We start from the raw sequence: 12,679 nt of genomic DNA, 5'->3' as shown, positions 1-12,679 counted from the left end.
TGACTGAGCCACCCAGGCGCCCCTATATTAGTAGATTTTCTAATGTTTAGCAAATCTTGAGTTTGGGGATATAAACACAGTCATGGGGTGTGTATGAGTGTGTGTGAGTGTACGTATGTATGTGTGTGTATGTGTGTGTGTGTGTGTGTGTGTGTGTAATACATTGTAGATTCTGTCTGCTAAGATTTATTGAGGATTTTTCCATCTGCAATAATAAGAGTATTATTCCTTTCTAGCACTGCCTTTGTCCAATTTGGATATCAAAGTTATACCATTTTCATTAAATGACTTGGGGAAGGAGTGTTTCTTTTTTTCTATTTGCTCAAAGAGTTTACATAAAATTAAATCATCTGCTCCTTGAATATTTGGTGCAAATACCTGTAAAGCTGTATAGGGTTAATAGTTTATTTCTGGGAACATTTAAAGATGATTGATTCTGTTTCTTTAGTGGTATAGCTACTCAGGTTTTCTATTCCTCTTGAGTCTGTTTTCATCATTTATATCTTTCCAGTAATTTTTCCAATTATTCTTAGTTTTAAAATTTATTGGCATAAATTCATAATGTCCTTTTATCTTTTCAGTCCTCACTGTATCTATAGTTATGCTCCCTTTGCCATTCCTAATATTGTTTCTTTTTCCCATCCCCTTATCTTGTGCTCTATTTTTGTATTTTTTTCCAAACAATGAACTTTTGGTTCACTTGATCCTGTCCAGATTGTATCTGGTTTTTCTATTTAATTGGTTTTTATCTTTATTATTTATTTTCTCCTACTTTTCGTGTGTTTATTTTCCTGCTGTTATTTTAGTACCTTAGCTTGGATATTACTCATTAATTTTTGTTGTTTCTCCTTTTCTATTATAAACATTTAAAGTTGTAACATTTCTTTTTAAATACTGCTTTGGCTGGATCAACCATAATTTGACAAATAAAAAGTTCTGTTTATCAATTCTAAGTAAATTTTAATTTCCATCGTGACTTATTTGACCCAGGAATGTTTTCAGATTTCCTAATATCCAGTGTTTTTTTTAAAAAATAATAACTAACCTTTATATAATCCTCACAACAACCCCACAAAGTAGGACTCTTACAATCCCAGTGTTGTGTATGTGAAGAATGAGGCACCGAGAGTTTAAGCAATTTGCCCAGAATTACACAGCTCCTGAATTGGCAGATCTAAACCCATCCAGTTGGGCTACAGGGTACAACCACTGTGCAATACTGCCTTCTTTTTAGCAACTGTTCTCATTATCTTGTTGTTATAGTAATAATTATTATTATATTGTATTTTCCACTTAATTCCATTGTAGTCAGAGGAAATGGCCAATGAGATACAGATTTTTTGAAATTTGTTATGGTCTACTTTGTGGCCTAGAAACATGGACAGTTTCCATGTGTGCTTCAAAAGAATGTGCATTCAGTAATTGGAGGCAGAGTTTTAAATGTGACCAATAGATTAAGGTTATTAATGGCATTATTCAAATATTCCCTATTCTTTTTTTTTTTTTTTTTCAATGTTTATTTATTTTTGGGACAGAGAGAGACAGAGCATGAACGGGGGAGGGGCAGAGAGAGAGGGAGACACAGAATCGGAAACAGGCTCCAGGCTCTGAGGCATCAGCCCAGAGCCTGACGCAGGGCTCGAACTCACAGACCGCGAGATCGTGACCTGGCTGAAGTCGGACGCTTAACCGACTGCGCCACCCAGGCGCCCCAGATATTCCCTATTCTTACTGAGGTTTTGGTGTGTCTGACCTATCAAATACTGAGTGGGCTAAAATCTCCCACTTTCATGGTAGATTTGTCAGTGTCTCCTTATAATTCTGCCAGTTTTGGTCTCATGAGTTTCAAGTTGTGTTATTTGATGTTTACAATTTTGGAATTGTTCTAGCTTCCTCCTGAATTGAATGTTTGGTCCTGCTGCAGTGACCCTCTTTCGCTCTAGCAAGGCCTTAAAATGTATTTTGCCCAATAGTAATACAAGGACAGAGTCTTCTATTTGGTTGGTGTTTATCTGTTATATCCTTTCACTTTAAACTTTTCTGTTATTGTGTTGTATTGTTTCTTATAAATAACATTTCTCTGGTTTTTAAATTTAATTTACTCTGACAACCTCATTTTTATCTTTTTAGTCTCAGTATTTATTGTCACCACTGATATATTTGAATTCATTTCTTCCATCTTACTCTTTGCTATTTTTGTGTCTTATCTCTGCTTGTTTGGACTTCTTACTTTCTTTCAGATTTATTATTTCTGCCCCTTTTCCACTCTTCCCTCATCTGGTTTTCATTCTAATTATGTTCATTTTGTGGTCAACCTAGCAATAAAAAAATTTTTAATGTTTATTTCTTTATTTTGAGAGAGAGAGAGCAGGGGAGGTGCAGAAAGAGAGGGAGAGAGAGAATCCCAAGCAGGCTCCCTGCTGTCAGTGCAGTCTGACGTGGGACTCGATCTCATGAACCTCGAGATCATGACGAGTCAAAATCAAGAGTTTGACGCTCAACTGGCTGAGCCACCCAGATGCCCCCAATCTGGCAATTTTATTATGCACATTTAGCATGTGAAGTTGAAAGTTAATTATCTTCTTTCTTCCAACAACACAGGGCTTAGATTGCTTTCGCTAAATACCAGTTCCCCACCTCTGTGCTATTGTGTCCATTACTTCAGTGCTATGTTTTTTAATTCCACCAACTAGCCTTTGTATTTATTATTATATGGAACCACGGTTTCTTTAGAACTTTTGCCTTCTACCAGTGTCTTTGCTTACAATTCCTTCTGGCATCTCTTGAGCCATTGCCCTTACCCCTGCGTTCAGAATACCATTTAGTGTGGGTCTGTGGCAGTGAACTTCAGTTTTATTTGTCTGAATGTCTTCCTTTTATGCTCAACCTTAAAAGATTAAGTACTATTAGGTATAGATTTCACGGTCGGCAGCTATTTTCTCTCAGTATTTTCAAGTTTTTACAATTATTCTGGATTCCCTTGTCACTGAGGAATCAGATATCTGTCTAATTTTTCATGGCAATCTATTGCGGGCGGTGGGGATCTCTGCTTCTTTCAAGATATTTTATTTTTTGGTGATCTGTGATTTGACTTAATGTGCCTAAGTATTGTTTTTTTTTTTTTTCCAATATATGAAATTTGTTGTCAAATTGGTTTCCATACAACTATGTGGGGTTATTTGAGTTTGCTAAATATGTGGATTTGTGTCACTTGATCATTTTGGAAATTTTAGGTCATTGTTATCGCCGTGTTCTTGCTTTTATCTACTTCTAGGTATATTAGGCTAATATCCACGTGTGCTGCCTCTGCAGGTTTGATTCTGTTATTGTCTAGCTCTTCTGATTATTCTTTATTTCCCCTTGTGATTTGTGATTTTTTTTTAATTGATCCCGTGATATTTGGAACTTCATCTGGATAGTTTTTTTCAGGACCGTGAGGATCTATATTTACCTCTGCCAGCTGCCTGATGATCTCAACAACCCACTTTAAACTGGCTCCTTTGTTTGGGACTTTGAGGGGCCTCATAGGAAGTATGGATTCTGGCCACAGAGCCATGGTTGAAAACTCTAAGGAAAGATGTTTTCTGCACCTGCCCCCCGCCCCGCCCCCCACAGCCAGAGCTAAGACTAGCCAAGTTCCTCATTATGTTCTTGGGTGAGGGGTGGTGTTTTCTTTTTTAAAAAAATTTTTTTTTAACGTTTATTTATTTTTGGGACAGAGAGAGACAGAGCATGAACGGGGGAGGGGCAGAGAGAGAGGGAGACACAGAATCGGAAACAGGCTCCAGGCTCTGAGCCATCAGCCCAGAGCCCGACGTGGGGCTCGAACTCACGGACCGCGAGATCGTGACCTGGCTGAAGTCGGACGCTTAACCGACTGCGCCACCCAGGCGCCCCAAGGGGTGGTGTTTTCTTATTTCACCCATGGTAGGTGTTGTTTTCCAGGAGACTGTGTATATGTAGGGGTCTTTACATAACCTCTTATCTGGCCTCAACACATCGTACCCTCTTGGAGTCCATGGTCTCTCATTGTGTCCAGCCTGTGAAGATTTCTCTTTATTAGCTTAGCCGTGCATTCAAAATGATTTTTTAAAAATATTTTATGAGTAGGGCACCTGGGTGGCTCAGTTGCGTGTCTGACTCCTGATTTTGGCTCAGGTCATGATCCCAGGGTCGTGGGATTGAGCCCTGTGCCAGGCTCTGATTTTGTGATTTCTACTGGAGAATTAAAAAAAAAAAAGAATATCTAGCCTGCCATATTTCCAGAGACAAATCTAACTTCCCCTCCTCCATGCTCCCTAGACAGTTTTAGTCCAGCTGCCATTGATTCCCCATGGTTTAGTCCAAAGGACACTTCTCGGTCCTCACCCGCCAAAGCATGCCTGTTCCTCCTGGACACATTCTCAGCCTTCAGGACACAGTACTCTTTGGCTTTCTTCCGGCTTCTTTGTCTTCTTAGTCTCCTCTGCCAGTGTTCTTCTGTGTGACCTCTGAATGTTGGCATTTTTCAGAACGTGAGCCTGAGTCCTCTCTTCTGTGTGTATTCACACTCTTGATAAGCCCGTCTTCTCCTGAGGTTTTAAATACGACCTGTATGGTGAGGCCTTTCTAATTTACATCTCCATCCCAGACCCCTTTTCACATGTCCGGAGTCTCGTATCTAACTTTCATCGCTCACAGACTCTCATACCTCACACCGACGGATGTGAAAATTTGATCTTTCCCTCAAATATCCTTCTGCCCCAGGATTCTCCAACTCAGTAGACACCACACCATACACCTACTGTTCATGTGGCCCAGGCTTCCTTGTTCTCATGCCCACTCTCAATCCTCTCTGAGCCCTTCTCCCTCCACCTCCATGCCGCCATGTCTCCCATCCATGCCACCAACTAGCCCAACTTCTCTCTCTCTCTAGGCTGTGTTCACTCAGCAGCTATAGCCAACTTTTAAAGTCACAAGTTATCTCACTCCAAAGCTCAAAACTGTTTTATGACTTAGCACCTACACTAACCTAAAATGAACTCCTGACGGCTCCCGAGTCACCTGACCCCTATCTACCTCTTCTACCTTAACTTTGGGCCACTCTCCCCCAACTGACCACCTCCGGCTCAGCCTTCTTCCTAGTCCCTGAACATTCTGTGCTTCTCCGTGGCCTCAGGGTGTTTGCACACACTGTTCTTTCACCGGGAGCAAGCTTCCTCCATTCCTGGCGTGGCTGACTCCTCTTCTTTAAGTTTCCAAGTTAAACAAGCCCTCTGAAAATATTCTTCAACATCTATCTAGGTTAGAAGAGGTCTTTCTTGTTATTTTTTTCCCTATGGAACCCAGATCTTCTCCTTTCTGGCACTTACCAGAGATTGTTTAATTGCCTATTTTATTTGTCTACCTGACCAACACCTGTCTCTCTCCTGCAACACATGTCTGTGGTTGCAGTGTGTAGCATAGGGCCTGCGCAGTGAGACCCTCACTATACCTTTGGTGACAGGACCTATGAATGAACTCCCTCCTCTCCGTTTCCCCAGTTTATAAGCCCTGACACTGTAGGGTCATCTCAAAGCCAACAGGGCAGGGCAGGGTGGGACAACTCGTCGTCACCTCCATAGGAACATCCGTCATCTGCTGGGCGTTGAACTCTGGCTGTCAGAAGATCCCACTCAGACCACGGCTGTCACAGGAAAGGCTGTATTGAATCTCACACACATCAGCTGACCTTGCACACGGGCTCTGCCCCATTCAAGGTGTGGAGATACATAGGCATAAATTAACACAACTCTAAGAAGCAGTCCATCCTGTATTTCCAATTGACCCTCCTCTTACAAATAAGATTGATTTCTGTCTGTTTCTTCTCCTTCAAATTAACAAGATTTACCCTCAATTTGTTTAAAAGGAGGGAAGAGAGCCTGTTTCTAATTTGTTCTTATCCATTTATTAAATATAATCATACAGTAAAAAAAATTCAGAGATGTTAAAAACAGCAGGAAAATATTAAACTCGCAGTGTACAAAGCTTGAATCATAAAATATGTTTCATGGGGCTCTTAATGAAATGGGACACAACCTTAATGACATTCACAATTACTTGCTAAGAGGCTCGATGTAACCCAGAAGGCAGAGATAGAGTAACACATCTACCCAGCGTGCTCTCTCTTCATGGAGACCAGATTCCGGGCTGCATTGCCCCCTGAGGATTCTGTTGGCTTTCGGAGCGTGGAGTTTAGAGTTCCCTCTGTCTATTCTATATTTCTTTTTTTTTAATTAAGAGTGAAATAAGCTAATGGAAAATATTATTCACTTTTTTGGAGATGAAACCCGTTTCTTCCCTCACTTCCCTCCTTTCTCTCATCTGCCTCCCCCCACCAGAAATGTATAAGCAAATGCCCCTACTTAGGAGTCCGGTGTGGAAAAGAAAGAAAACTCATGGGACTACCATTTCATTTCCCAACATGCTGTCGGGTACCTTGAGATGATGGCTTCGAGAAGGATTTCCTTGGACTCCAAAGGATATGTTGACGTCCGAGAAGCAGTTCACATTGATTTCTTGCTCTGTGTGTGTGCACACGCCCCCTGCACTGCCTCAGTCTGCTTGGTCTGCCGTGACCACATATGTCAGACTGAATGCCTTAAAAAACAGAAATTTGTTCTGGAGGCTGAAAGTCCAACATCAGGCTCTTTCTTGGCAGGGGTGGTTTCTTCTGTGGCTTCTCCATGTGGTTTGTAGATGACATGTCTTCACATGGTCTTTCCTCTATGTGTCTCTGCCTCAGCGTCCTCTGCTTAGAAAGACACCTGGAGGGGTGCCTGGGTGGCTCAGCGGGTTAAGCATCCAAATTTGGCTCAGGTCATGATCATGCGGTTCATGGGGTCGAGCCCTACGTCGGGCTCTGTGCTGACAGCTCAGAGCCTGGAATCTGCTTCAGATTCTGTCTCTCTCTCTCTCTCTCTCTCTCTCTCTCAAAAATAAATAGACATAAAAAAAATCCTGATGAAGGTACAAAGTGCCGGGTTATGACCCGGCATGGAAAGTATCTTAGGCTGCAGAGCCCAGGACTGCCCCTCAGCTTGCCACCGATGGGTGCTATATAGGTGACTATGAGGTTAACATATTTCCTCCTTCCCCAAATCCAGCACTCTTACTTTCCTGTCTTGCTCACCTGGTTCTGGCTTTCCTCACACCCAACTCACTCCTCAGCCTTCTCTAACTGTAACATGCTCAGTCACGTTCCCCCTCCCTCCAAAACACTCCATGGCTCCCTTTGCCCAGATCTGATCTGCTGGTTTCCCAGTCCCGCCCCACTTTCCTCCTCCTAACACTTGTCTCTGCCCTCGCAATCTCAGCTCCTATTCCAAGCCTTTTTCTTGGGGGCTTTCTTTCCCAGACACCCTTTTATCTCCACATCCTGAGATTACAGATGACTTTATCTTTTTTTCTGTTGGGTTTTCCTGTGTTCTGGTTTTTTAAATTAATGCTTATGTATTGCTTTTAGTAATTTATTAAAAACCTCAAGTTCATTTTTAATGAGAAAATCACACACACACACACACACACACACACACACACAGTGGTTATAATCATTTGTCTCCAAAGAATTCAGGGTCCCAAGTTCAGAATTTAGTCCCTCCAGAAGACGGCTGCAAGTCTGCATTGAGTAACTTCTCTGCATTGTGTGTCTCTCCTTAAACTTGAGAGCATGTTCACATGGAACGCGGCTGCCTAGAATTTGTTGAACCTTGTTAGTTTCTCAACGGGTCACCTCGAATACTTCAAAGATTTAGATTTTTATGAGGGTAGGTCTCTCTGGCCTAGTCTAAGGAAATTAGATCAGAACTATGCCCTTGGTAGTTTCAGGAGATTGGGAGCGATGTGCTGGCCACAACCATGTCTTGCACGCAGTTGGCTTTGGGTTTTCTCTGTGCTGTTTCTTCTTCAGCTGCCTGCAAGCTCTGTGAGGGCTGTGAGCCTTGTACCTCAGCTCTGTCCAGGCCTTGGAGAGTCTGGAATCATTGAGAAGCAGCGATGCGGTTTTACTCGGGTTTCACACATGAGGAGGATTTCAATGTTGAGTTTCGCCGTCCGGAAGAGAAATAAATGATACTGCGTTGGAAGAACTAATATATAAGATAGAGCATCTTCATGTTCTCAGGACTCTATTGCCCCTTCTCTGAGAGGCTGTCAGTATTCATTTGCTGATTCTGCTGCGTCTTGAGTAGATTATCTCTCAGGTCATTTTACAGCCTTGTGGCCTGGCTTCCTGGAGCAGAATGTGAACAGATTCAGAAGTGTCAGAGAACGGCAAAGAATTTGACACTCGCACCCCTACTGGGATAGACCGGAGCACAATTCTCAAAGAAAAAGTATGTTGTTTCTTCCGAATCATTCTTTTGGGCACTTAGCAGCTATGCTTCTTAAGTATAAAGGCTTCTTCCCAATACCGAGGTGATATATGTAGTGTTCATCTTTTCTACACCAGAACTTAGGAGATTATTCAAGAACATTCCAACATGGCTCTCAAGCTTCACTTTCTTCGTCTGTGAGATGGGGTGATGTCTCACGTGGCTGTTGTGAGAAAAAAAAAAAAGAGGATTATGTGAAACAGCAAGTGAAATTCGGGTAGAGCACCCAGTCCAGAACCTAGTTGTAGCGGGCACTCGATGAATGGCGGTGTCACAATGATGAACGTGAGTCAGCTGTGGCCTTGTGGCAGGGAAACATTCCGGAGCCTGGTCACATTCAGTGGGCACCTAAGTTTACGTGGTCTGCCTGTGGGGCGGGTTTATCCCTGTGGTTATGGGGCAGGGGCCAGGGAGGTTGGCAATGTTATTGATTTACTTCTCCATAAATACAGCCTGTTTACGTTTATGTAAGTGTTAAGCAGTCCTCCAGATGCTTACACTGTGCACTTCGGCCTGCGTAGACCGCTGTGATGCTGGCCTGGGTGGGGGTCTGGGAAAGTAGGGGCATCCGAAGACGGCTCCGGGGTCAGGAGGCACTGAGTGATGCTCCAGACTTCTGCAGGCAGCGAGCCCCCGGAAGTGCTGGCTTCTGTGATTCAAGTGGCCATTTTCAGAAAGAAAGCAAGGTACCTGAGATGGGAGTGTATGGCTGCCCACGGGAGCGCCCTTCTGCGCTGCTCCGTGCGGCTTGCAAATTTCAGCAGAGGCTGAATCTTGTCATTCCTTCGCCAGAGCTGAAGTGCTAAATGCAAATAGTCCTGGGAGAAGTAGCAGTCACCTCTGATATAACTTACTTAGGCAGGATTGATTTGTGGAAGCCGATTTTGAGAGTGGGAAAGATTCTAGAGATTTAATGGGGAGAGCAAGGAACTGGAAGAAATACCGTGCAGGGGCCTTCAGAAGGGGAAGGGCCCAAGGCCAAACACAGGCAAACTTTGCTGCTCTATGTTTTGCCTGGGGCCGATCGACTTTCTCCTGAGCAGCTGCTTCTCCCAGTTTGTGTGCAGAACTACTGTCAACACTTTGAAAATGAGCAGCAGGCTACTGCCATTTAAATAAGGATTTCAGGAAATAAAAAAAAAAAAAAAAAAAAAAAACACTAGCTGGAAACTGGGGTGTGAATTTATGACTCAGAGTAGTTAATGATATTAACACGCAGAGTGGCAATTTAGGATTTTTGTGTGGTGTCCCGAGAATCAGGTACATTTGCTAATTTCGAAAAGGTTGGGGTGGAGGAGGCATCATTCTCCCGCATATATTTAGGGCATAATCACTAATTTCTTGACATTTATTAGAATTCATAAGATTTGGAAGAGAGGTAGAAAAAAAATCAGCACAATTTGTTAAAATATTTTGGGGAAAAAAATGTGACATGACTATGTCCAAATGTTTTTACTAATAATGAAGGCAAATCTGAAATAATATTTGTAGATCAAAAGCAAGTGTGATGGCTTAAAACTCTTAGAACGGTTACTCTGGGCAGGAGAACTATAGTTACTGTATTCTTTTCCATTTTCTGTATTTTTGTGTAATTTCAAAGAAAAGGTTAGTCTTTTATGATGATGGGATTGCACATTTAATATATATTTCTTTTCTTTTTTCTGCAGTAGGGTTACATGATGGAAAACCGAATCTCAGGCCTAAAATGTGACACGGATGTGTTTGTAACTTTTGAAGGCGACAATGTTGTTATGCTGCAGGTAAGATTCAGGAAATGTTTATTCTTCTTTAAAAAAAAAGTTTATTTATTTACTTAGAGAGACAGTGAGTGCACATGAGTGTGTTAGTGCTAGTGGGGGAGGGGCAGATTTGGAGGGAGAGAGAGAATCCCAAGCAGGCTCCACACTGTCAGCACAGAGCCCGACGTGGGGCTTGATCTCATGAACCTTGAGATCATAACCTGTGCTAAAATCAAGAGTCAGTGCTCCTCCCAGCAGGTGCCCTCCTCAATGCCCATCACCCACTTACCCGTCCCTCCTACCCCCCATCAACCCTCAGTTTATTCTCAGTTTTTAAGAGTCTCTTATGGTTTGCTTCCCTCCTTCTCTTTGTTTTTTCCTCTTCCCCTCCCCTATGGTCTTCTGTTAAGTTTCTCAGGATCCACATAAGAGTGAAAACATATGGTATCTGTCTTTCTCTGTATGACTTATTGCATTGGGTGTTGTATGGAAACCAATTTGACGATAAATTTCATATTAAAAATAATAATAAAATAAAAAATAAAAACAAAATAAGCAAATAGACATACAAGAAAGGACTTGTTGGCTGGAAGACTCCTCTGATTATTACTCAAAATGCTAATAAAGTCCCTGTGCACAAACAGCTAAAAAAAAAAAAAAAAGAAAAGAAAAAGAGTCAGATGCTTAACTGACTGAGCCACCTAGGTGCCTCTTGGAAATGTTTATTCTTCTTAAACAGTGTAACTTTCAAGATTAAGAGTTACCCAGAAATCTGAAGTGTTTTGTACGTTTTATTTTCATCTGATGTCTTCATTTAATTGGTAGGTGTTTTCCTGTTAAGCGCTTGATCTTTGCAGTAGTTGAACACGGGATGAAATTATTTCTCTCCTAGCTGATCTTTGACATTGAACTATATCTTTTTTGCTTTAAGAAAACAGCTTCTTAGACACAATTAGTTCTTGTACTGGGAAGGCTATTCCAAAAGAGTATATGAAGACCCAGAAGATGAACAGGCACAAAGACATGAAAAGGCAATTTACAAAAGGAGGGCAATTGATCAACCTCACTGGCGATCAGAGAAATGCATGTTAGGGCATACTATAATACTGTTTTCTCTATCAGACTGATTCATGTTTAAGAGTATATTGAAGTCCCAGTGTTGTTGAGAACAAAAGAGGCACTCTTCCATGTTCCTATTAGGCTGTGTGTGATTCTACTTCTGGGACTATCTAAGGTAATAATCCTAAAATACAGAAAAACGTTAAGGCACAAACGTTTTCATTAGTACATTATTTATTACAGCAATAATGTTGGAATCTAAATTTTCAACAATAGGAAAATGATTATGTAAATCATCTTCTGGCCACTCAGTTGGGAATTATATAGCTTTTAAAATTGTACTTACAAAGAGTTTATTACAGAAATTAAAAACCTATGATATGGTAAGTAAAAATGATATAAAATTATATATACAATGTGATCGTAATTTGGTGTTTTTAAAAAAGAAAAATAGGGACTTCTGGTTCTGCTAAGATGGAATGGCCCTATTCCTCCCAGGTTCTCCCTCTTAATAATTAAAACATAATTATACATATTACATAATATACATATACACACATACATATACATACATATACATATACATAATACATAATTAATACATAAATACATAATTAATACATAATACAGCAAACAAATGTAAGAAAATTCTGAAAGGGAGAAGAAAGAAAGCAGGCTGCCTAGAGATCTTGGAACTGGGGGAAGGTAACGGCTGTAAGTTTTCTGGGTTTCGTTATTGTCTCCCCTAAATCCTGGATAGGGCATATATGTATGCCCTGAATCTCTAATAGGCACAAACTCCAGGAAGAGCCTGTTCTCCCCAGCCAAAGGATAGGGAAGATGGTGGCCTAGCAGCCATAACAATCAAACAAACCAAAACCAAAACCAAAACAAACAAACAAACAAAAAAAACCCCAACCCCCTCCAAAAAAATAAAAAACACCTTTCTAGAAATACCCTCCCTACATCAGTCAAACAAAAGAGAAAAACTGAACACACACACACACACACACACACACACACACACATACACACACACACATGCACACACACACACACCTATTTCAGCAGGGCCTGGCAGGAACTGATCTTTCACCTGACCTCTGATCCAAGGAAGTAGGCAGAAGCAGGTAGCAGGTAGCACTGCCATTACCCAACCTGGTGCTATTGGTGGGGCTGGGCAGAGATCTAATATTCTATCCCCTGCCTAGTGGAAGCAACTGGAAGTCAGATTTTTACATCAGGGTAATGTCAGCAGGGCCCATTGGTGAGCTAAGCCTCTACCTCTACTCAGCAGCAGCAAGACCCTTTGAGGTGATGTAAAATGAAGCAAATCACCAGTATGATTTAACCCTGTACCCCAGTGTTAGCAGGATCCAGTGGAGAGTTGAGCCCCTCCTTCCACAACTAGAATGGAGGTCATCAACTAGACTAACCCAGGAGGTGTGATAAAAAAAAAAAAAAAAACAAAAAAAAAACAAGAAGATTCAA

At 41.5% G+C, this 12,679-nt stretch overlaps 1 protein-coding gene across 1 annotated transcript in view; it reads left to right on the top strand.

Moving 5' to 3' along the window:
- The window catches only part of ACOXL (acyl-CoA oxidase like), a 341,271-nt gene that overhangs the window by 184,922 nt on the left and 143,670 nt on the right, over positions 1–12,679 (top strand). The window contains exon 13 of the mRNA XM_045446915.1: positions 10,061–10,150. Within this exon, the coding sequence (XP_045302871.1) occupies positions 10,061–10,150 (90 nt within the window). The remainder of the gene's footprint in view (positions 1–10,060; positions 10,151–12,679) is intronic.

Source organism: Leopardus geoffroyi, chromosome A3 (assembly GCF_018350155.1).
Source record: "Leopardus geoffroyi isolate Oge1 chromosome A3, O.geoffroyi_Oge1_pat1.0, whole genome shotgun sequence".
Taxonomy (NCBI): Eukaryota; Metazoa; Chordata; class Mammalia; order Carnivora; family Felidae; genus Leopardus; species Leopardus geoffroyi.
This window is presented reverse-complemented; position numbering and strand designations above follow the sequence as displayed.